At 40.8% G+C, this 25875-nt stretch overlaps 1 protein-coding gene and 1 long non-coding RNA gene across 13 annotated transcripts in view; one reads left to right on the top strand and one right to left on the bottom strand.

Annotated features, from left to right (window-relative positions):
• Nucleotides 1-25875, bottom strand: part of LOC139006107 (uncharacterized) — a 101751-nt gene that overhangs the window by 8335 nt on the left and 67541 nt on the right. Inside the window, exons 1-7 of one of the 6 annotated variants that reach the window (XR_011470742.1) lie at nucleotides 18887-19111; nucleotides 15301-15407; nucleotides 4140-4258; nucleotides 3926-4056; nucleotides 2537-3428; nucleotides 1815-1971; nucleotides 1228-1409 (exon numbers count right to left, since the gene is read on the bottom strand). This is a non-coding gene — a long non-coding RNA (uncharacterized lncRNA). Of the gene's footprint in view, nucleotides 1-1227; nucleotides 1410-1814; nucleotides 3429-3925; nucleotides 4057-4139; nucleotides 4259-15300; nucleotides 15408-18886; nucleotides 19112-25875 lie in introns of those variants that run through there. The other 5 variants (XR_011470743.1, XR_011470740.1, XR_011470745.1 and 2 more) reach the window with 5 other exon arrangements.
• CLYBL (citramalyl-CoA lyase) overlaps nucleotides 1-25875 on the top strand; it is a 231878-nt gene that overhangs the window by 172272 nt on the left and 33731 nt on the right. For 6 of the 7 annotated variants that reach the window (XM_070408653.1, XM_070408652.1, XM_070408654.1 and 3 more), the window contains exons 3-6: nucleotides 14159-14347; nucleotides 18248-18349; nucleotides 20066-20159; nucleotides 21478-21645. In XM_070408653.1, coding sequence (XP_070264754.1) covers nucleotides 14159-14347; nucleotides 18248-18349; nucleotides 20066-20159; nucleotides 21478-21645 — 553 coding nt within the window. The remainder of the gene's footprint in view (nucleotides 1-14158; nucleotides 14348-18247; nucleotides 18350-20065; nucleotides 20160-21477; nucleotides 21646-25875) is intronic. The other variant, XM_070408656.1, reaches the window with a different exon arrangement.

Genomic DNA, 25875 nt, shown 5'->3' with positions numbered 1-25875 from the left:
CCTAAAACCATCTTCCATGTGACTTCAGCCTCTCTCCTTTGGGTGACCTGTCCTCTTCTCGAGGCTCACTAAGCTTGTCGACATGGTAGCTTGTTCTCATCTCTGGGGTCTACACTGCGCTGGCCTCAAAGCTTGGCTTCTTCCCTCAGAGTCTTCCCTAAGCAGATCCCAAGGGCTGACACCTGGAGCCTTGTGTTCAGAGTCACTGTCCACCAAGGCTTCATGCATGGTTTAGGCATTGATTAGGTACATAATCAATGAGCTTTAAAATTCAGTGAGCTTTAAATTTTCCTTATACAGTTGACCCTTCAACAACACAGATGTGAACTGTGCAGGTACACTTATTTTTTTTCAGTGAATACTGTAAATGTATTTTCTTTTATGATTTTCTTAATATTTCCTTTTCTATAACCTACTTTGTTGTAAGAATACATATACAAAATATGTGTTAATCAACTGTTTATGTTACCAATAAGGTTCTTAGTCAACAGTAGACTATTAGTAAATTTTTAAGGAGTCAACAGTTATACTTGGATTTTCAACTGCATAGAGGTTGGCCCCCCTAGCCCCCACATTGTTCAAGGTCAACTGTAATTCCATTTTTGCATATATATGATCTTTTCTTCTCACTGCCTACCATTAGAAGAAAACAGCATTGTGATATGAGGAGACCTTTAACGGGGTCCTGATATCGTTAAGAAGAATTTTAATGTCCCTGAAACCAGGTGTGTGATGCCAGGTGGAGTGATTTTCCCATTTCCAGTTTGTCCAGAGGCCTTTCCTGGCAGAACCTCTAGCCCATGAGGCTTCCTCTTCGTCTTGCACGAAGGGTACAGTTTGGTTCTGACGCATGGATTCTCGAAGCCGCTGTGCGTCCCCACAATCTGTTATGCTAAATCACACCTGGTGTCTGCACAGAGAAGGCGCTGGCAAGCATCCTGGCCACTGGGACCCAGGCCTCTGACTCTGACGCCAGAACACGGCAGTGTTGCAGAGAGCCTTCCGAGAGCCTGGCTCACCGGCACAGGAAATTAACCTGCTTGTTCTCACGTTAAATGGTTTATGAAAATTTACTGGGAGCAAAAAGAGGGAAGAAAGCCCCAGTGGTTCCGCAGTGAGCCTGCCTGGCACCAGCGAAGGCACGAAGCCACCGAGAAAGTCAACCTGAAGAGCTGGCAAGAGGAAGAGGTGTAAAACGCAAGGAAAATCAAGTGTGGTGCAGCCATTGCATTGTTTTATTAGCATTTTGTTGAGGGAGACATTTAATTATAGAAGATCTGTGTTCTTGAGCTAGGTCCGATGACACTGGGCTCTCCCGCCTTCTCCACGGTACCCAAATCCAGAGGAATTGTGGCTTGCTCCAATAGACCACAAAGAGAAACTTCCTTCTGTGTGGCTTGGACTCTTCCCTGTAACCAAACCATAAAGGGCAGAATCTGCCATATGTACATAATACTCTGATGGCCATCATCACCCTCCATTCTTTTCCACATTATATATTTCTTTTTTTTCCTTGTTGATTTTAGAATAAAATAAAATAGGTAAAGAATACAGTGCAGAAGGTCTACTTTTTAAAATACCTGTAAATTTGCCATCTAAAAGAACTTTTTTTTAAGTACCACTTTCCTTAGGAAATAATTAGGAAGCAAGACAAACAACAAACCATGAAAAACAAATGATTAGCTCCTATAAAAAGAGGTTGTGAATGAATATATATATTTGAGCAACAGAAATAAAAATATGCAAAGAGAGAACCAACTGGTAATATTTTGCGGAGAATTTCAAAACTCCTTTTTGTTTTAAAGCTCACCTACCTTCAGAGTAGTTTGGGAGGATAATGATCCAGTTCAGTGTATGCAAGAAATCTTTCTTTACGGTCTCTTTCTGCCATCACAGAGCTTACTCAGTTACCTGATTTCTTTCTTCAGGGCTGACAGGAAGGCTGATCAGCACTGAGGAATGTAAAGAATTCTGTGTGGGGGAAAAAATAAAAATAAGAATAAATAAAAAAGAAAGAGAATTCTGTGTGGTACCTGGCCGGTTTGGCTCAATGGATAGAGCGTCGGCCTGTGGACTGAAAGGTCCCAGGTTCGATTCTGGTCAAGGGTACATGCCCGGGTTGCGGGCTTGATCCCCAGTAGGGGGCGTGCAGGAGGCAGACAATCAGTGATTCTTTATCATCATCCAATCAGTGATTCTCTATCATCATTGATGTTTCTATCTCTCTCTCCCTCTCCCTTCCTCTCTGAGATCAATATATATAAAAGAAATCTGTGTGGGACGCTGCCCTGCCCCCACTATAGCGTCCTCTCCACAATGAGAGGACAAGGCTTGGCCCTGCAGTCAGCACAAACTCCGGTTTAACTGCAAGGCTCTTTGTGCCTCAGCACTAGACATTTCCCCTTCTCTCTGTAAGCTTTTACAGCCTCCTACTTACGGAGACAAGATTCTTTGTGTCAGCACCTTGGAGAAGTGTTGCTGAAGCAATTGGCACGCAGACAGGAGCCCCGCGCACGCCAGCCCCTTCAGAACCTACCTGAGTGTGGCCTCGGACGGAAGGGGCCCAGCTCGCCTCCAAAATTTGGTGATGGCCAGGGAAACAAATGTTTTCCTCCATAGAAGTGAAGAGGCTTTGGCTTAAAAACAAAACAGACCAAAAAAAAAACCCCACCTGGTTCTTGATATTTACATTAAGGGGACAAATTTGGATCATTTCTAGCAATGTTCCTCAGGCCAGCTTGAGAAATAAAGTCACAGTAAAACTGCTCCAGCCAGGACAGGTGATGCGGATCTGGAACCATGGCAAGGCTGCCTCATTAAATTATGAGCGGATCATTCTTGATTTATTGTTTTAAAAAAGCATGAAAGGCCAGTGGACGCAGCCCTGCGTGGGTAATCCGTGGCACCTGTGGCCAACAGCAGTGCTCTCACCCTCAGAATGAAGAAAGGTAGGTTCCGAGTCCTTTGATGACACTGTTCCCTTTCGCGCTTGTTTATTTTTATTCTCCCACGCAGACTGCAACCCAGCAGGGGGCTTTTAAACCAAAACAGTTAATTACCTCCTCTAACCCAGAGAAGTTGCACAACACACTATAGCTAGTTGCAAGGGAGAGGGCAGCTTTTCTTGGGGCTGTGCTTTGCACTAGGTGAGAAGGGAGGGCAGAGGGAGGCCAATTAGAAGGGCCCCGGAAGGGAGGGGGACCAACATGTACTTGCGTGTCTTTTTCATAGCACTGCACTTCGAACCCCCAGGCTCAGAGACGCCTGTGCAAACACCTGTTCCAAAGACAAAGTTGAGTAGCGTTGGGACTAGAGCCCTCTCCTGATAACAGTGCATGCTTCGCACTCCAGGGGTGCCCATGGGCAGGGCAGTTTCAAGCAGCGAGGATCTTCTCCACTTAGTGCTCGAGGGACTGCAAGGGACAGACCTGCCAATAAAAAAGGTACTTTCTCCACTGAACCGCAGTGCGTGGCCCACCTCTCCCGTCACCCCTTCCTTCCCCAGGTGAACAGGGCCTGAGCCCTTTGTTCCTAAATTGTGGGCTCACCCCTGCCTGCTTTGGAATCTCCCATCTTTCTGTCCATTTCCTGGCACCAGCACCTTCCCCAGCTAACCTCATATGTCCTGACCATCTGCCATTGTGTTCACTCTCTCTTCCTGCCTCAGCTCCGTGCCCATTTCTGGCTCCCCGCTGGGTCCTACCCCTTCCCCGCACCTATTGAAATCTTCAACTCCCCTGCCCCCCATCTCAGCCTGAAGTGCTCCCTCCCACTTCTAATCCCGGGGCCCTATTGTCTGTTATTTGTTTCACTTCCGATTCTCTGGGCCTTTCATCACCACAACTAGATGACACATTCCTCTATTGATGTATATAGCAATATAAAGTGATCTCGATATCTTTCCCCACACTCCCAGCCCCAGCACCTGTATAGTGATGATTCTGCACTTGATTGATTCCTCTCCTACTGGTTTACATTTCTTAAAGGCACAAGACCAGGGACATCAGGCAAAATCTGGGGATGGTAGTCAGGAAATTTTCTTTTCAGAATCACAGTCTTAAAGAAAAGAACAAATCCTGTCAGTTACCGAAATGTTTCCAAGTATCTGATGTTTGGCCTTAAGTACGTAAAACACCTACTGAGTGACGGCGTTGTTCGTTGGTCCTCTGAATCCTGCCCAGCACTTGGACGTGCTAGTAGGTCCTCCGAGAGAGCACGTCGCAGGAACAAATCTCCTGCTCCTTGTGCCTCTGCTGCCCTGCCAGAAAACAAAAATTATAACATTGCCCCACTGAGGCTGTGCGAACAAGCAATGAGTGAAAACAAAGAAAATAGTACGAGTGGGAAGAACCATGAACTTGCAGAATCCAGAGCTCCACAGACAAATCTGAGCATGGCGGTTATAACTGGCATTGAAAAAATCCCACACAGCTGGCCACTGTGTCTCAGTGGTTAAGCATTGACCTCTGAACCAGGAGGTCATGGTTTGATTCCCTGTCAGGGCACATGCCTGGATTGTAGGGCACAGGGAATCATGCAGGAGGCAGCTGATCAATGATTCTCTCTCATCATTGGTGTTTCTATTTCTCTCTCCCTCTCCCTTCTTCTCTGAAATGAATAAAAACATATTTTAAAAAGAAAGAAAAAAGAAAAAGTCACCACAAGCCTTTACTTTTTTAAAAGTTGCACGCAAAGTGTACCTCAAAGCCACACTGCTACTTCATAAAGTTAACAAGAAGTGTAAAAGGTATAGGCAGCTGTGCCGTGAGGAACATCTTCTCAGCCCTAACTCAACACTTCCCTGTGAACTTGGATTTGAGGCCCCTCAGAGGCCATGAGGATGCCTGGCAAGGTTCTCACAAAAACACAAGACCTGTCCCACGCAGCTGAGGATAATCCATCAGGAGCAGGTAGGGAAAGGGCAAAAGAAGAGATGGAGAGTGGGGAAGGGTAATAGATAGGGCCATGGCAGCAAGAAATCCAAACGCCAGCCCTTGCCAGTCAAGGACTGGCAAACCCAAGTGAAGAGGCTGAAAGTAAGCCCCTTCTTCCCACTTGAGCTTTCTCTTCCCAGAGAAGTTTCATTGTATTTTGTTGAATGGTAAAGACTGAAAACACAACATAAAAATATCATAAGCCTCCCTATCTCACAACATATTCAAAAATATATACTCATCATATACATGGGCCTAAATGCTAGAACTAGAAATAGAGCACTTAAACAAAAACATAGCTGTCCATCTTCATGACCTTGGATTAGGCAGTGGTCTCCAAAAGTGGTTACACAAGTGTTAGAGGTGTTACCAGACAGCTCCCTGAGTCAGTGGGAGAGGGCTGTTCCCAACCTTGAGCCTTGTCTTCTCATATAAATGAATTTATACAGGAGACCTTGACTGAGTTGTGAAAAGCCAACTTATTAAAGCAATTAAAGTGTGCACCTTTATTGAAAAAGCAAACCTATATATCTGGCTTAGGAAGCGCAGACGGGCTCTCTGCTAATCTGAAGAATGAGTTGGGTGAGGGTCCAAGGTGTTATACACTTTCCTGTCTGTAGGCTTCAAAATTTGTTTGCTGAATATTTTGGTGCAGATTAATTCTCCAGGTCCCTTCTTTTTACTTTGTTGTGGCCTTCCCAGAATTCATGAGAAGCACCTGGCAACTTGATCTTGCCAAGCCTTGAGACTTGGCTTTTCTCTTTAGGGAGTAAAACTGCCTTTTTTTTTTTTTTTTTTTTTCTCCTTTACCCCTCCCTTTCTGCATTCTCTCCTTAGAGAGGTGGATTTTTTTTTTTAACCATTGGCTGGGGAAGATAATGGCTTGTTAGTTACAAGCTGGCTGCACATTGCCCATACTGTTTTAAACTTTCCTGTCTCAGTTTCCCTATTCCTCCTGCCCTGGAATCCTGTAACAAAAGCACAAGCAACAAAAGAAAAAAATAGGTAAATTGGACTTAAGCAAAATTATAACTTTAGTGCTTCATAGGCCACCATCAGGAAAGTGAAATAACAACCTACAGAATGGGAGGAAATATTTGGGAATCATATATCTGATATCCAGAATATATAAAAGGCACTCCTAACTCAACAACAAAAATACAAACAACCCAATTTTTTTAAATGGGCAAAGGACTAGAATAGACATTTCTCCAAAGAAGGTGTGCTGCTGGCCAATAAGCAAATACAAAGGTGCTCAGCATCATCAGTCGTTAGAGAAGGCAAATCAAAACCACAATAAAATACATGTCACACCCACTAGGATGGCTGTCATCTTCGATAACAAGCAAAGAAATAAAATAGAAAATATCAAGGGTTATTAAGGATGTGAAAAAATTAGAAATCTGGTGCATTGCTGATGGAAATGTAAAATGATGCAACCGAATTGTGGAAAACAATATGGCCAATCCCTCAAAAAGTTGAACATAGAATTACTCTATGGCCCAACAACTCTACTCCTAGATATATTTCCAAAAGATGAAAACAGATTCCAAAAGCCACTTGTACGCTGACATGCATAGCATCATTATTCACAATAACTAAAAGGTAGGAACAACCCAAATGTCCATTAACAGATGAATGGGTTTTAAAAATGTAATATAATATATATATGAATATTATTAACCATAAAAAGGAATGAAATTTGGACACATGCTACAACTTGAATGGACCTTAAAATACTATGATACTAAGTGAAACAAACAAATAAATATTGTATGGTTTTACTTATATGAAATACCTGGAATAGATAAATGCATAGATACAGAAAGTAGGTTAGAGGCTACCAGGGCTAGGGGGTAAGAAGGAATGAGGAATTTTTGCAAAAATGGTTATAGAATTTTGGTTTGGGGTGATGAAAAACTTTTGAAATTAGATAGCGGTGATGGTTGCACCATACTGTGAACGTAATTAAGACCACTAAAAGGTACACTCAAAAATGGTTACAGTGGAATATGTTGTATGTATTTCATCACAATGTTTTTTACATAGACATTTTTCCAAAGAAGATATGTAAAAATGACACATGAAAAGAGGCTCAACATCATTAGTCATCTGGGAAATAAAGCCCATGGTGAGCACAGTGAGAGACACTTCACACCCACTAGGATGGCTATAGTCAAAAAGATCGTAACACATGTTGGTGAGGCTGTAGAGCAATTGGAACCCGCGTACACTGCTGGTAGAAATGAAAATTGGCACAGCCACCTTGCTAACAGTTCCTCAAAAAATTAAACAGAGTTACCGTATAACCCAGCAATTCCAGTTTCTCCTAGGTATGTGTCCAAGAGCGATGAAAACAGATGTCCACACAAGAACTTGTACGTGCACGTTCATAGCAGCATTTTTCCTCATAGCCAAAAGTGAAAACAAACCATATGTCCATTAACGGATAATAGACAAGCAAAAGTGGTATATCCATACAGTGGAATATTATTTCACAATAAAAAAGGGAAGAAATACTGATACATGCTACAACATGACAAACCTTGAAACATTGCACTAAGTAAAAGAAACCAGTCACTATCTCCATAACTCTTTTCATCTTGCAAAACTGAACTGCTATACCCATCTACATATATAAAAGCCTAAGTGACTGGCCGACCAGCTGGTAGCTATGATGTAAACTGACCACCAGGGGGCAGATGCTCAACACAGGAGCAGAAACCACAGGCATGGAAACATGGAATAGACTGATGAATCTCAGAGGGAAGCGGGGAGGGGAGAGGGCAGAATGAGATTAACCAAAGATCTTATATGCATACTAGAGCCCCAGTATTCATGCACTGGTGGGGTCCATCGGCCTGGCCTGTGGGAATTGGGCCAAAACCGACTCTCTGACATCCCCTGAGGGGCCCCAGATTGCAAGAGGGCACAGGCCAGGCCAAGGGACTTCACCAGTGCACAAATCTGTGCACCGGGCCTCTAGTCTATCCTATATAATAAAAGGCTAATATGCAAATTGTCCCCTCGATTGGGAGTTCAACAGGGAGTTCAACCAGGGGGTAGGGGCGGCCAGCCAACTGCCCACGGCCCTTCCCTCTGGCCAGCCCCGCCCCCAATCGGCCCCCCCCACCCTGATCGGGCCAGGTTGGCTGGATCCCACCCATGCACGAATTTGTGCACCGGGCCTCTAGTATGTGTGTGTGTGTGTGTATATATATATATATATATATATATATATATATATGCCTAAGTGACCGCTGACCAGCCAGTAGCTATGATGTGCACTGACCACCAGGGGGCAGACGCTCAATGCAGGAGCGGCAGTTCTTGGGTCATGCACCCGGAACCAGAGAGGAGGGAGCCCGATTCCGGGGTGCGTCACCCAAGAACCACCCTCTCACAATCCGGGACCCCTCGGGGGATGTCTCGGAGCCAGTTTCAGCCCGATCCCTGCAGGCCAGGCCAAGGAACCCCACTAGTGCACGAATTCGTGCACTGGGCCTCCTTAACTGGAGTTTAACTACAATAACTCCCCATTCTTTCCCCACCACTCAGCCCCTGGCAATCACCATTCTACTTTCTGTCTTTATGATTTTGACTAAGTACCTCATATAAGTGGAATCATATAGTATTTGTCTTTCTGTGACTGGCTTATTTCACTTAGCATAATGCCTGGAATGTTTATCCATGTTGTAGCATGTGTCAGAATTTCCTTCCTTTATAAAGCTGAATAATATTCCAATTATAAAATAAAACACATTTTGCTTATCCATTTTTCTATGAATGGATACTTTGGTTTCTTCCACATTTTAGTCGTTGTGAATAATGCTACTATAAACACGGGTGTACAAATCCCTTTGAGACCCTGTCTTTAATTCTTTTGGTTATATATCCAAAAGTGAAACTGCTGGATGATATGGTAATTCTACTTTTAAGTTTTTGAGGAACCACCATCCTATTTTCTATAGTGGCTTGTACCATTTTACATTTCCACCAATAGTGCACGAGAATTCCAATTTCTCTACATCCTCACCAACCCTTGTTATTTTCTGTTTTTGTGGTTTTGTTTTTTTTAATAGTAGCCATCTTGATGGGTGTGGTGGTATCTCATTGTAGTTTTGATTTTTGTCTCCCTAATGATCAGTGATATTGAGCATCTTTTCATGTGGGTACTGGCCATTTGTATATCTATCTTATTTGAAGAAATATCTATTCAAGTCCTTTGCCCAATTCTTAATTATATTGTTTTTTTTATTGTTGACTTTTAGGAGTTATGTATATGTACTAGATATTAATTATTTATGAGATATATGATTTGCAAATATATTCTCCCATTCTGTGGGTTGCCTTTTATAAATTTTTAAAATTTTTAATGTTTCATAAAGTCCAATTTATGTATTTTTTTCTTTTGTTGACTGTGCCTGCAGTGCACTAATGAATGAAATTTCAAACTAGTTAACTCATGGTATGTTCAATAGTGTTGTAGATTTTCTGTTTTCAAAAACAGGCAACCTAAGATTTGTTTTTCATGTGAAAAATTCAGTGGGATAAAAAACACAGCACTATCATCTTGCCTAAAGAAACACTACCAGGTTATAATAATTAATGAGAATTTACTTGCCTTTAGTTTTCAAGCAGTCACTACAAGTCTCTGTGATTATAATAAATTTTATACATTTACAAGAAAAATACAAAAATATAAATTACTTAGTTATGACATGTTTTATGTTATAAGCACTTCTGTTTTTTAATATAAATGTATAAAAAGAAGTTATATAAAGGAGACCTTAAATGGAACGATTCACTCAGAATTTATTTCAAACATTCTCATATTTTTCAAAAAAAAATTCATATTGATTCTGATATCCAGCCCTTCTGCCAAAAATGTGTTCCACTCCATGCCTGTGACATCATTTTAGGAATTAGATAAAATGGAAATGACATGAGCTGGACCGATGCAGAAAAGATAGAATTCACTATCATTTTGGATTCACATATCATTTTGGATATGCAGCGTGGCAGCGTGCCTTTTGCAGGATGAAAATATTAATTACACATTTTTAAAAATCACAAATGTTATGCATCTCCCTGGAGTCTAGAAAGTCTTTGGTATTTCTTAATTACCAAGTCTCAGTCCGGCTGCACAGCTTTCTTCCTCATTGCTCCTGTTGCATCCGGGTAGTCTTTGTGATTTCTTCTGAAAATGACTATACATTAACATGCAAGGTTTCAGTGCCTGCGTTTGTGGGGCTGGGGGGGGAGGATGAAGGGAAAGGTGTTAATTCAGATGTTATGAAACTGTGATAATGCTATTATTTAAGGCACTTATTTGGTTCTGTTTATACTTTGTAGTTTTATAAATAAGCCCAAGGGGCTCCTCCTGGTTGTCACAATCCTCCTTGAATCTGAATCCGGTCTGTCTCTTCCTATCCGACAGTAGAATTGATGTGGCTCTAATCCCTGGAAGTTTGGAACTAATGAACTGACTGCTGAGCTGCCGCCACGGAGCTTGGTCCCAAACTATACTGTACTTCACACTCGATTTATTCTCCAGATGGCGAGACTGTGCCACCCCGCCGCGAGGGACCACCTCTTCCACTGGAGTGTAAAAGTGGACGGATGTTGTTTTCTTTGCAGATTTGATCATTCTGAGCTAGAAACTTGCGAGGATGATTAGTTATTAGCTTTAATGGGTGCCAATCGAACCAACTGCACGCATATTTTCTCCTTTAATTTCGGAGTCTGCAGGTCTCGGTGATGGTTGATTTATCCGCTTTCTTACGTCACCGGAGCGTGTCCCTTCCCCAGGTGACAAGGACCCAGGCTCTGAAATCATAGCACGCCTTGGTTCCCGGCCCAGACACAGTCGCATAATACGGTGGCTTATGTAGAAGGACAAGTTTATTAGCCACCGGTCCACTGCACTGAGCAGCCCTTGGCACGGAATATCGATTGAATGCGGGACCTTCGCTAGCACCCCCTTTTAGACCAGGGCCCTGGGAAGACTGCGACCCGGGCCAGCTTTCTCCGTGACCTCCGCGGGGCCCACCTGGAATCAGACCTGCTACCGAGCGCACGGTGCTGATTAGTCTCCGCAAAGACCTGATGTAACTGTTGCTAAAGGCCTTCGCTCCATTATTCCGACCTTTCCAGGTTGTCAGTTCTTGGGGGAACAAGTTCATCCTACACGAGAAGCGCTCACCAAAGCCGCCCTGTCGTGTTAGCGCGTTTAGAATGCGGTTCCATCTAAACTTCATTTTGAACAACCCGTTTTGCTACCAGAATATGACAGTCCCTTACCCCTGCCCCCAAAAAAGATCTTTTTTGAGTGGCCTCTCTTTGCTTTCGTTTTCATTTCCTTCTTCCTCCAGGGAGCACTCGGCTCCCAATAATCTCAGCAGATCACCTAGCCAGCCCTTCTGAGGAGATGGTGGCTGCCGGGCTGTATTTGCTAATCCCCTAACAAGATAGAAATGAAAGGATGGTCAGGGCCAAACAGGAGTGGAGAAAAAGAGAGAAATGTGAAAGGGAGTGAGGAGATGGAGATGAGAGAGAGAGATGGTAGCAAGAAGTTAGAGAGAGGGGAAGGCAGAGAACAGAGTGAACCCCATTTCTTTCTTTTCACAACTGGGTGGACTGTGGCTCTCTCTAGCTGAACACCCCAAACTAAACTTAATTGTTCTTAGAAACTGCCTTCCTCTCACCCGACAGATGGCATGGGTATGTTTGCTAGCACAGTAACATATTTCACCATTAAAATACCAAAAAGAAAAAAAAATCACCATGCTTGTTGGTTGGTGTGAATTCCGTGGTTGGATATTTTGGGATACATGGCAGAGGGATGCACACTTAGTTTATGTAAATTGCAGCAAGCAACAGCCTGTTAATAAGGGTGTTGTGTGGCAATATATCTCCAAAGCCATCTTTTTATTTTTTTGGAAAGGTACAGAATGATGAAGTGGAAAGAGCTCGGCTTTAATTCTGAGCCAGAAGTAGGGAGGGAGAAAAAGTCTAATAAAATGCTGATTATTTGCTGCTCATTATTGTAACAGGAAAAGTACTAATCAGATTATGCCTAAAGTTGGAATTAGGTACTTCGTTTGCAGCCAATTTCACAAGGGCTGAATTTTACTAAGTAAACCGGAATGTGCTGAAACCATGGCAATCTGACCTGAGATAAAAATCACCAACGGGTTTAGAACATGAGCTTTGAACAAACAGTCCCCTTTCCAATCCAAGCGACGAAACAGCAAAACAACTTAAAGGTTACATCTTGTTTGACACCAACATGAACAATGTAGGAAGTCGACGTTGCCAGTGATCCTGTGTCCTTGCGCACACAGGCAGATGAAAGCAGAGAAGATCCAATAGCTCTAGTTTTAAAATGCATTTCAGCCTAAATGACCTAGCGAGTTCCCTTCCATTCTCCATTCACCGTCCCAGCAGACCCTTCACAAGCTCGACCTGCTACTGAATGAAATCCTGCCAGTTGAATTGTTTACGAGCCGCTGCAATCCTGAGTTTGTGGTGGTGCAGGCTACACGGAGCACAACACATTTCAGGTTCTCCAAGGCCAGGGACCAAAGTACACGCACTGCCCAAGAGCTGGACGCATTTCTCCCGCCAGCTCTAGACAGCCTTGGGACCATGACATTGAGTTAACGTCTGCTTTTCACCTTCGGGATTTTCGTATTTGGTGGATGTAACAAGAGGGCATGGTAAAGGAGTGGATGCGTCTGATAGCCGTGGAATGGACAACAGCATGGCGTGGAACCAGGCCACTGTGGCTGTGTCACCCTCTTGTTAGCTCATGTGAGCGCTCTCTTGCTTTTGCCTAAGCTTGGTCTAATTATTGGCAATCGGAGCTCTGTAAATCAGGACTCCACGGAGCCGTCTTAAACTGTCCTACGTACTCTGTTTCCATCTGACCTGACAACTCTAAGCTACCGTTTCCTCACACTGTTTAACTCGGACCACATTTGGACGCCTTCCCTGCTTCCATGGGGTCGTAGGCCCACTTCCGTCTGGTTTAAATCTGTCCTGGCTTGTCTTGTTGATTAGACTTAGATTCAACATCAGCTCAAATCATTCTTTTTTGTCACCGTTTCGGTTTGCTATTTTCCTAGATAAGTATTGCTGTGCAAATGGCTGCATATTGTTAAAACTTTTCTTTTTAAACCACATTCATCAGCAGTGAGAAGCTTTAAAGTTTTATTAGTATCATAAAATCTCTTCCCAAATGAAACTACTTTTGATACGTGTTCATTCTGACAATGAGAATTAGTTGAGGGCTGTTGGCAAGTTGAAGGAATTTGTTTTTGAAACTGAAATAGCCAGGAAGTAATGACCTCAAAGTACTTTTCTTTCAACTCCAACCCCCACCCCCTCAATCACTCCTTTCCCGGCTCCCCTCACCTTCATCACCCCCAACTCAAAGCCAATCAATAACATGTTTGGTTTCATACAGTTTTGCTGAGGACAATTCAGATACTGAGGCAGGCTTTCAACTGTTCAGTTTTCCTTAACTGGAGCAAAGACTGTCAAATCAAAGGAAAAACATGTATATTTCCTTCCACTTCATGAAGGGGTTTCTTGGTAATATTACTGCCTTCCTTCTGAATAAGTTGGAGCTTTTTTGTAGCGTCGAGTGTCAGTTTCCTATGCGTGCCTTCCTAATTAAGTGTCAAGATTCAACTCCATTGCAAAAAAAATATTTTTTTAAAAAAGTGAGTAAAAAGCATGAAGCATATGGAAAAAGAAAAACAAAGTTTTATTTTTTTCCCTTAATGTGACTACGCTGACAGATGAGATTGCCATTACCCATATTATCTAGCTCCTCATATTTATTAAATGAGAAATAGCAGATAGAAGACGTAGAACCATGCCTTGTACCAAGTAAACGCTACCTATCAATTAATTTACTTTTGCAATTGAGAAGTAATGTTAATGAGCAAAATGATACTACTATTTAGAAGTATGCTAGTATACATTACAGTGACCATCATCTATGTTCCACATCACCTTGAATGAAGTCTGGAAATCAGTCTATCAGATCGGATGACTTATTTCAAATACCAGTCACTAGTATTTGGTAGACAGGAAAGTTGTAGATATAGAAATGATGCTCAGGCTTGAATCCACATAACAGTTTCACAGACAGTTATATTGTTTCCTCTCAATGATAAATATACTCAGGAGATTCATTTTCTCAACACTTACAGAATGAAGCTCGGTTAAGAATAGTAAAAACTCTTGAAGACTTTGATCTGGGCCCAACCGAAAAGTGTGTGAGAATCAACTCAGTGTCCAGTGGTCTGGCCGAAGAGGACCTGGAGACCCTCCTGCAGTCCCGGGTCCTTCCTTCCAGCCTGATGCTCCCCAAGGTGGAAGGACCTGAGGAAATCCAGTGGGTGAGTAGCTAATGCTTTGCTTTAATTAAAGACTCAAGACTGGCTAAGAGGGAGTAGCAGAAAGGAAGCATTTGGGTGCTGCAGGTTTTGAAAATACATACACAGAGCAGAAAGGGAATTCAAAAAAAGGAGTGAGCCCAAGAGACCATATTCTTCACCCACAGAGAACCTGGCTTTGCCCAAAGTGTTCTAACGGGACAGCTCTACTCTTGAAATGATGCCTCTGCTCCCTCATCAGATTTGTGGACTGGACAGCACAGGGTCCTCAGTAGCCCTTACAGAGCAGTCCTTGAAAACTAGCTTGCCTGAGATTGGATAGCTTCTTACACCCTGCCAGGCCCCAGCCCTCCACCTGGGAGAGCAGTGCTGTAAGTGGGCCTTACCCAGCCAGCTTGATTGGAAGACAGCATAGTCCGAGAAAGCACATTAGCCACAAATGAAAAAATGAACCTGGAGGAGGAGCGGTAAAGGTCACTCCTTAGGGCAAACAGAGGAATAAACAGGAAGCTTTTAACCAGTGGTTTTAATTAGCACAGATATTATTTCCTGAACAGTTCTCTAGTTCCTCCTTTTTAAATTGCTGACAGGTGTGTTTGTGTTTCATGACAGACTTTTCGGCCAATAAAAACCTGGCATGTCAAATTACTTAAGAAAACTTTGAAATGGGCCTAATTATACTATGATTGTTTTCATTGTTAAAATGGGGCGACGGGGGAGGGGGGAAGGGGAGATTTTACTTAAGGGGTGCTATGATTCTGCAGATCTCTGCTGAATGAAATAACGTTCCATTGGGCCACTCCAGGGCAGAGGGCCTGTGACACGTAAATGCTGGAAGCGTGGTGAGGGCGTGTGGACGGTGGTGATTTTGATGCCACATCTGGGGTTACTCGGAGGCTGTGGCTGCAACTGTAGCAATACACTGAGTAGTTGTAACACCTGAGGAAACTGCTCACCTTTTTAATGCACATAGATGCGTTGGGCCTGTGCTTTCCAGTGCCGTGGCTGCCTGCCACCTGTGGTACCCAGCGCTTGGAATGTGGCAAGTCCAAATTGAGATGTCCTGGAAGTGTAAAATACACATGGGATTTTGAAGATGTTGTAGTCCCCCGACCTCTCAGACGTTGAAATGGTATTATTTAGGCTGCATTGGTTTTTAATAATGTTAACTGCTTCATTTTACTCTTTTAATGCAGCTACTAGAGAATTTAGAATTGCACAGGTAGCTGCCATTATCCTTCAGCTGGACAGCTCCGTGTTGGTACCTTCTGAGCCCGGTGTTCAAGGACTCATATTTACTCTCTACACTGGAGCGCTCCTCTCCGAGGTCAACTCTCAGAGGCCGGGAGATACTGGTTATACTAGGTTAATATCTTCAAGGGCTTCTAGCCTTGAATGTGTCTTAAATTGATTGAAATGGAATCCGAAGCCACTGTTCCCTTTTGGTTTCCTAGTTAATGTCTATTTATCACCGTTATTACCCTCATTGGAGAGGAGGGGACCCACCCCAGCCTTCCGCTCCAGCTTCTGTTCCCTGTTTTAAATCCCTGGATGTGAGGAACGTACCGAAATCTAAATGGGATTTCTAGTTAACAGAAGTCTTTTGGGCTGTTTATTTTTTCCTCTCCGTTTGTATTTATGTGAAGCATAAAATCCAGAGCCTGATGCACAACTGAAAGATGGGCTTCCTTGTTTTCTTTTGTGTGAGAATCTCTTGCTGGCCTTTTGTCGCTAGTGTGGGTTCTTGTTTGACTGGCACGGCTTATTGGACTATAACAAGCGTGACTCTGCCTCCTTTGTCGTGGGACAATTCTCCCACAAATCCCGAACAGTGTGCATTCTTCCAACACACTATTGGGTGTGCACTGGAATTGAAAGAATTGCTGAGCCCTGCTACTTCATCTCCTCCCCAGTCTCTTTGTGATTTTCCCCCCTTCTTTTCCTCCCCCCTTTCCCCCCAGTCCCTCCACCTCGCTGAAATGAACACTTTACCAGGCCGGAAACATTTAATCGTCTCCTTTTGAAAAAATTAATTGAAACTTCTCCACTAGTTACCTTTTGTGTGCGTACTTAATGCAATTTTTTAAGAAAGAAGGGGAGGAGGGGAAGGAGGATGGGCTGGAATATTTAATTTTTAAATGCCCCTATTGGCTTAAAAAAACAAAAGGGGTTGGAGATTTTTCTTACTGAGAACAGGGAATATATTGTAGAGTGTTTACCTAGTTTTAAACTTGATGATTTTTGTAATTATAACTGTTATCCCAAACCATGGCGCAAGTAACATTGCACCATTTTTTTTAACGAGAAAAAAGAATCCCTCCGTTGGATATGTAACACCAAAACCACCAATACGTCACCACCTGCTTTCTAGCTTAAATGTGACATAAATTATGTTTTATTTTCACTTCCATGGAATACTATACATTTTGTCCCATTAAATTGTAGCCCTCTCTTCTTTCTTGCTATTTCGGTTGAGTTATTCCTTCCCTTGCAAAGTTACTAAGGAGGTGATGATGATGGTGACGGAGGAAGGGAGGGGGCAGTGGGAGCAACTGGGAATAATTCTTCATTACTGAAAGCTGTGATTTATTTTAGCCTAATTGTAAAGTTACTGCAAATTGCTCAAAAGCTTTTTAAAGATCCCAGTGATTAGATTTTTTAGCGGGGGGGGGGGGGGGGGGGGGTGTGCACAGGCAAGGAGGGGGCAGCTAAAAGGGGAAATAACACCTCTAATCCTGCTTCTGGTAAATAGGCTGCCAGCTTTTAAAATGAGTTTCCTTTCTATTAGTCAGAATATTATGCTAAGCCTTAAGCATTAGTTTTTTTATGTTGCCATAGCAGCCCTATTCCTGCAGGGTGGTGACCTGCGATGATTACAGTACAAAGCTTATAGGGTCTTGAAACCCCCTTTGAAGATGAAAAGTCTTTGATGGTTTATATTTATGCAAATCTCTTAGATATGATTTACCCAACTGAGACTGAATGGAGAGATGATTAAAATTCCCTTTTCCTTTGATATCCATTAATGGATGAATATTCCTTAAATTTAAAATGGATATATATGTTTTCATCTTTATTTACAAAAATATCTTTGTCATACCTGTGTGTGTTTTTTAATCTTCCCACATCTGATTAGATCTAGATAGACATAATAGATTTACAATTTAGAGTGTGGTGAGGTTTTTTGTTTTTTTTTTCCTTTTGAAAGGGGGGGGGTGGGTGTCTGTGCAAGAGCTTTTGTATGTTTCCAGATGATAGATTTTGGAATTTGGGCTACCCCACTGGCAGCGCAGAGCTAGCTGTGAACTGGTCTCATGGAAAAAATTGGCGAGCTTTGGTCTTCAAAGAATTAAACTTCCTTTTTAAGGTCTTCCTAGGTAAGCTAAAAAATTATGAAGAAAACCCTCTTGAACAAAGGGTAATGGTACGATAATGAATAATACGGATTCCACGTAGAAGGTTGGGCAGTTACACTGATGTCAGTGCTGGGTATGAAACAAAAACAGAAGGGCAGGTGGGGCAAGGCGGCATTGTTTTAGGGGCCCACCACTTGCATTTAAAAAGTGAGGGTGAGAGGTCTTAAATAAATACGTTTTTAAGGGAAGCATTTAAACTCAAGAATCTCTCCCTCCAGTTCTAAGTCCTAGGCCTCAAATTGCTCCTTTAGAAAAAAAAAAAGTATAATGCTTGGGGTTTTACTATTTAGTTTGGTGGGAACTTTGTTACCTTTTTTCCTTTGGTCTTTCCTCTTTTTTCTTTTCTTTTTTTAAATTCTTTTGTGTGGACCAAAGAGGCTGGGATATTAACTTCCTCAGGTCAAACTCTTAAATACTACTTCTGTGTCTACATTCCAGTGGTTGTACGTTTTCCCTCACTAATCACCTATGACAATTTCGATTTTAGTTTTCAGACAAATTTTCATTCTACTTAAAAGGCCGAAAACTTGAACAACCTATGAACTTAATCCCTTTTGTGGAAACTGCAATGGGTTTGCTCAATTTTAAGGTAAGAAAACCCTAATATGGCTTAGAAGTTAGTATTTTATTACCTAAAGACAACTCTTCTTTTCAATATTAACTTAAAATATTTTTCTGAAAAGATTTATAAGCAAAGTAAATCTTGAGCACAATTTATTATTTGTAATTATCCAAAACCAGGTTGTGAGCATCTTAGAAAAGAAATTGGCTAAGTAGCAAGGAAAAACTTCCCAGTCCTAAATATTTAAATTGTAGATTCCTAGCAATAATTTTAATTTAATAATCTCTATGTAAGATATGTGCTTTGAATTATTACATTTATAGATTAAGTGTGCATGAAAATTTATTTTGTCACCCTTATGAATTAACTTTCAATTATTCTTTTGTAGCAATTGTCTTTTATTGGGAAACTTTCTGGTCTCTGTAGCAACATCATCCATAAAGTCCAGTTGATAACATTACTATTTGCTAGTTAGTATATGCCAATAATTTGTGGTCTATTATTTCAGTTTACCACATTAGAACATAAACTATTTCTTAATATATATCAGGAAGATTATCTTACCCAAGTGTTTTCCAGCATTTCTTGGTTGCAGCAAACTGTTTGCCTTGACAAATTAATAGCTAGCTTGTAAAAAAAATCCCTTTATCAGTTGTCGTTTAAATTGTTTTCCAAAATATGCCTCACATCACACCTGACCTGTGAACACCAGTGTAGCACCCTATCCCGGAGGGCAGGAGAGAAGAAATTCCTAAAAACAAAACAAAATAAAACGATAGTTGAGCTGTACTGGAGAGGTAATACGTGAGCAAACGCTCTGAGGGGAAACTCTGAGACCCACTGGACCATGCAGGAAGGGCAGAGTGCAAGTGTGTGGGGAGCTGCTTCAAGCGTGTTTACACCACTAACCACAGACTCTTCCAAGCCCACCCTAGAATTCTGGGAATATAATCAAAGCATATCTCTTAGAGGCAGCTAGATTTATGTAACGGTTTAATTTTTAGCACTGTTTTGCCATTTTATTCCATAACGTACTGAGAAGCACTTACAACCCCTGAAATTAATCAGGAGGGTCCTCACGGGTTTCTCATGTCATCCCCACCCACATATATTAGCAGGAACCTTTGTAGGTTCACAGTGATGTCTGCGACGAATGTCATTTATCTTTATTTCACATAGAAATATCAAAGTTGCTTATTAATATGTCTTGGGTGACTTGTTGCATTTTTATTTTCCCCTCTGGCATTGTAGATTTTTGTATTGTGTGTCTTTAATCCTAAAAACCACTTACTAAGAAATCTTGATCCTAATGCAAATAATTCAATTAGTTTGATTTAAAAATTCTTTCCTTCTTTCCTGTGGCTTTATGTGTATGGTTTGAGTCTCTTAAAGCAAAAATAAATTTTGGGAAAATATAAATTACTTATAGGACAGTCAAACTGAGTTAACTCAAACTTTTTCTAGAAATTGGATGAACTACAATTCAAACATTCTAACTATATTAATATATGTTAATGGCTATGTTAATATAATCCATTAAAGCAAAGCCAATATACACAGCATACTTATCTTGAACAATGTTAAATGCCTTTGGAAAGGGGTGATTGGGGCTGCATTTTTAGGACTGCTTTCAGACAAACTGCCTTGTATTCAGAGCTGGATCTTTCTGGTGCTGAATCTATACCATGCGGCTTCTCTCTCTTCGTGTGTTTCTGTGAGATGTTCTGCTCTGCTCTTTTACAGGCAGTGTGCAAAGAAGCAGTAAAGGCCGGGCCTCCAGTGGGCCTCTTTCTAGATGCTGTCGTTTTCGGAGGAGAAGATTTTCGAGCCAGCATAGGTGTCAAAGATTCATTCTCTCTCTCTCTCTCTCTCTCTCTCTCTCTCTCTCTCTCTCTCTCTCTCTTTCTGTCTATACGCGTATACTTTTCTTCTTGGGCCCCTTCACAAACGGACATTTACATGACAATATATTTGCCAACCATGACAATGGTTTTCAGCTGAATGGACAACACTTCCTGATAATTTAGGACACCTCACCGGTGTCCTGCTTTCAGAACACAACACCATTGCCTCTGTTCATTTATAAAATAACTAATAAAAAGGCCGTTGCAGCCTCAGACGTGTTCGGGGAGAGACAGCATCTACTTTGTTCATAATAAGTATTATGTGAACATCCTGTCTGTTGCCTAAATATTTTGTTTTCACGTCAGTGTAAAGGGGATTGAGGCCCCTAACACAAATTTAAAGCAGTTTCACATATGCTCTACTGAATAATTTTCTATATTAAATGTAGTATGTAAATATTATTTAAAATAGGTTTTAAATACCTCCTCATCTATTTCAGAACCCTTATTATTAAATATTCATTGAGATAGTATGCATGCCTGTTCTCACTGCTCTTCCCCATCGCGTGGGCACGGTGCCCCTGGTCTGAGACAGTGCATTTGGAAAAGGATCCAAGGTCACAGGTGTTTCAGAGCCACAGTCCCAGTGACCTGAGATGGGAGCTTTCCCTGAGCAAATGTAAACACACCCCCTCCCACCCCCAGGGTGAAAATAAAAGGAACTTATTTTAATGCCAATCTTTCCAGGGGACTTAGTATCGCCAATAGTTTAGTGGAGACTTTCTGCCTCTCTCCAAATGAGTGCCCTTCCATTTCTCTAAGTTCTCCATCCAAACCCCGAAGTATCTGGCTCAGAACCTCAGTGATAACAGGGCAATGCAACCACAGCATGTGAAATTCTGGGCTCAGTGAGCGAACTTAACCATTTCCTTACCCAGCCATTTGGCCACCTTTTGCGGTGCTACCTATGGACCGACAATTTCCAAGTGATGGCAAAAGGGAAAAATACAAATCAGAAGTCATTCGTCACCCACCTACCAAGTCATTCATGAGTCTGGCTCCTGAGAGGGGGGGGAGGGGCCTTTTCTTAGTGCACACAGCCATTATCCTGGAAGATGCCTTGCAAGAGGGACATGAGGTTTAACTCTGCCTCCACATCTCCCTCTTCATTTATATTGAATCATCACCTCGCTGGGCAGCAATTCCAGGGAGGACTTAGACATCTGTACATACTGAGTTTCTGCAAGAGATGTATAGGTGCAGTTTCCAAAGTTAACCTCTCTCCTTTTTCTGCCAACATCCCACTTTCAGGTGCAACAAGTAGTAAAGAAACCCAAGATATTCTCTACGCCCGACAAAAGATTGTTGTTGTGGCGAAGGCCTTTGGTCTACAGGCCATAGACCTGGTGTACATCGACTTTCGAGACGAAGAGGGGCTTCTGAGGCAGGCGAGAGAAGGAGCTACGATGGGATTTACGGGTATGGTCCCCGACGGTATCTTGAACTGCAGCGTCTAGATTTGCGAACATTCCAGAAATCAGTGTTCCTTAAGGTAGCCAGGTAGTTCACACACCTACCTGTTCTACTATCTGAAACATGAAAAAGCCATCCAGGGCAAGAACCCGCCCAACAAATGGTCAGGTTTTTCTTGGGCTCTGCCAGTCAACAAGCAAATCACTCATTTTATTTTCTCTTTAGGTTAGTGACCATTTTTTTTTCTGTCCTTTTAAGTATTTTGTTGCACTTTTTGCTGACACGAGGGGAGGGATGAGACTGTCGTAGAAGTATTTTTGGGTGAACTGCCTTATGAGTTTGTGTTGATGGGTTAAAAAAAAAATTTCCTCCAGTAGTCCAAATATTAATGAATTTCTGGAAAAAAATTTGGTGATACCTTTTTTATTTTTTTCACTCATAACTCGGTTTTTATTCACCTGTCACTCCAAGCTCCTTCTTTCTCTTCCACCTCCTGATATGTGTCTATGCACCAGGCAACACCTACGGGCATTGGCTGGCACTGCGATCAGCGGGTCCCTCACAATCCGGTCCTGGAGCACGGGCGGATATCTGTTGATTGGTGTGTCTGGTCACTCAGGCCCCGGGAGCCCAGGGAGCAACCGAAAATTGTGTTTTTGCAACAGAAATCTACTTTTTGAGAAACCACAATAGAATTCTATACCCAAACACGTGTCTGCAATTGCATACACACGTGTGCAACCATGGATTAAAAAAACACTCTAAAATCTTTTATTCTTATTTGTCCTTCTGCTGCACGTTCTAGAAATATCATGCTCAGAATTGTATCCAAATAATAAAGAAAAAGGACAAGCATCCATGCTATCCCTCTGGTAAATATTTTTGAAATGTGTCCAGTTAGGGGTTACTAAAGAAACATGTCTTAAGGTGACTTTAAATGCACAAGAGATCTAAATGGATGGTGACTTAACCCAAAGTAAAATTGAAGGCTTAAGAAACCATCTTAAGTGGTTCATTAAAATTAAATAAAGCTTTGATATTTGATTTTGTGTTTTTAACAGAGAGAGTTAAAATGGGACCCCTGCAAATTTGTAAATAAATAAATAAATAAAGACATGCAATCTCTTACAGGGAAATATTTTTCCATCATCTGAGCTATTAACAAATCCTCCCTACATTTAATAGTGACTGAGAAAGAAAGAGTGCCTCTGCCCTGGTCCTGGGGCTGTCCTTGTCCCTCTGGCCTGTACACCAGCCTTTTCCTAACGACTGGTTAGGACGTGGCCCAAATGGAAAAGTTGGAGAAAAACTCCATGAAATCTATCTAATAGACCCCGATGTTGTTGGTCTAAAATGTGCGGCATTGGCTGCCAAGCAACCAGATGTTGCTCTGAAATGGGCACTAATGCAATAAGGAACAGAAAACGCTGAATTTGACGCGGGCCTCTGTCACCATCACTCAGTATAACCTGGGTGTCCTCAGTCTCCTCTGGGGTAAATGTTTGCTCCGAAACTTACAAAGCAGTTTGAGGGTTTCTCCAAGATACAGGACTACATTAAATTGGTCCCTAATTCAATCGCAGAAGACAAGTTATTTCAAATCAGATTTAAATTTCTAGACTGTGCCCAACTCAGCATGAGGAGCTTATGGGCTTGGCACTATTGTTTCTCAACAACAGGGAGTATTAAATCACACAAAAAATGGAAGGGGGGTGGGGAGGCACAGAGGGTACAGTGCCCATTATATATTCAAGCGAACAAGTCAGTAAAGTAGGGAGCAACACTTTATGGCCATTTTGCAATTTTTAGAAAGAAGGTCTTTGTTGTCCCAATTATATTTCTACATGCCAATAAAAGGTAATTAGTCTGATAAGATAGGAGATTATTTGTAGTATTTTAAAACAATAAATGATTTAATAAGCATTTTAGGCCACTCATGATCTGTTTGTCCTAATTATTTATCATTTAATTCCATTCCTTGGGCTTTGCACAAGAAGGGAGGAGAGGAAGGAAGGAAGGAAGGAAGGAAGGACGGAAGGACGGACACACGTCCTGTCTGAAGCAGGTGGTTGAAAATTTAAAATTCAATGAAAGTATTGTGTTATCCATAACACTGAAAGAAACACGCAGTCTGTGTTATCCGGATTTTCTGTACTTTAAAAAATTACATATATTTTTAATGAGTTGTAGTTTATTAAAGTGAACCATGCATGAAAAGTGGGTTGTAGTTCCTTTTCTGTAGTCATTGTTTCACAGAGCCACAACCCATGTAGGCAGATTTTAAATCAATGCATTGGCTGTATAAAATAGCTGTTAACTTTAGGTATTCTTTCTATGAAAATAAACCAAAAATAAACCTTAGAATAAAGCTCTAAGAGCTGACTCCAGTACTACATGCTGAGAAGAAAGATTATAAATATGAAACTCTATAGGTTTTCCTCTTTTTTTGCAGTCTTTTATAGAAGACAAAAATGACAGCATCATACAGTTACCTAAAAGACTTGACAGGTATTGATTTAAAGCATGATATATCAAGTGGTACTGTAAAAAGGATTTCATGGTCATAAATTTTAATGTCTTCCAATTTTGCACCCTCTCAGTAACTTGTCAATAACAACTCTTCTGTATAAAATATTTGCTTTGCTCCCAAATGGCATTAAAGTCCGATATTCAGTTGTTGAGGTATACAAAATTCAACAAAAGATAACTTCACAAATGAATGCTCATAAATTTCTAAAACCTAACACATATCTTAAAGTTAGCCTCATTACCAACATATGGGTACTTGCAAGTCATCAGTAGTTTTACTGTATTTTAAATAGTTTGTGTTTTGCTCCTCAAATTATCATGTCTATACGATGAAGTTCCCATGAAATTTGGCTTTTTACACATCAGTGTAAATTATGTACATAAATTATAAAATTCAGGACCAACAATTAGTACAAAATGACTACCAGAACTGACATCCTTTATTAATAATATTGTAACAACTATTAGATTATTTAAATATAATTTCAGTACGTACTATTGAAAAAAGCTCTCATTTGTCATCATTGATGTTATTTGTTCCCAGAAATTATTCCTCAAATAATTTAAAGCAGCTTTATTTATATAATGTTTTATTAATATGCTGACAGATTAAAAATGAAATAGCAATGTGAGGATGTTTTAATTATGCCACTCTAAGGAAAGATATTACTATATTTATTCATGGAGACTCTTTTTCATAAATAAAAAAAATATTTTTTACAATAAATTGTTCTTTTTTTCTATTCGATAGAATAATGGCAATAACTGGAATTGACCTTTTTAAAAACATCAATGATATAATTTCTAATGATTAAATGTTAAAACACTATTTCGAAAGCAAAGCAAATTGATATACCAACAAATATACTTAGCAGAGTAAGTTATCATTAAGCGTACATTCATTTTAAAGAACCAAGTATTTCCATAATTTTATTACGTAATAAAACATAACCTCAACATTATTATAACATTAAATTATGTTTCATTTTATTAATGACCTGATTAGATTTTATTCTTCCCTGATTGTTAAACTGTTTCTTTTTAATGACTGCATGATTTCCTAGAGTCCTGTGACTCTTATCTTTGTATAATGTTTTTATTTAAGATCCTTAAACTTCAAAAAGAAGATATTACTACAAAGATAAGATTTCATCTGGGTGTCTAAGTATCTATATAAAAGGGAAATATAAAATCTTCATTCTATAAGAAAAAAGGAAAAATCTGGTTATGTTTTTAGGTCGAGAAACTTTCTGTAATTTTTATTTAAACATTTTTAAATGGAGTAATTTAGGGACCACACTGTTTAAATCTGCCTTCTAGTTTACTGTACTGAATAAAATTTTCTCACTGAACTTTGAATTTCTACTAGTGGTTAGAAATGACATATTATATCTAAGAGGAAAAAATAAATTATTATTATGAGACACTATTTGATATTAATATAGTTGTAATACCTGCTTCTGTAAGCTTCATGAAAACCAACAGATGACTTCTAAAAGAAATCGTGGAAGGCAGGGTAATGGTGCCAAATAAGCCAAACACAACTTATAAAATTAGAAAGAATTAACATAAAATTTTTCTTCTTTACTTCAAAATAATCACTCTAATTTGCAGACATTATCCTTTAAAGTTCCAGCCAAAGCAGTTACTCAACGAGCTGCTTAGTCAGTCCACCTGTAGCTAAAACTGAGAGATTATCTGCACCAA

The sequence above is a fragment of the Myotis yumanensis genome, unplaced genomic scaffold (genome assembly GCF_028538775.1).
Source record: "Myotis yumanensis isolate MYYU_CA2020_CCGP unplaced genomic scaffold, mMyoYum1.0.hap1 SCAF_3, whole genome shotgun sequence".
In the NCBI taxonomy this organism is placed as follows: domain Eukaryota; kingdom Metazoa; phylum Chordata; class Mammalia; order Chiroptera; family Vespertilionidae; genus Myotis; species Myotis yumanensis.
Note: the sequence above shows the minus strand (reverse complement) of the source record. Positions and strands in the feature narration are given on the sequence as shown.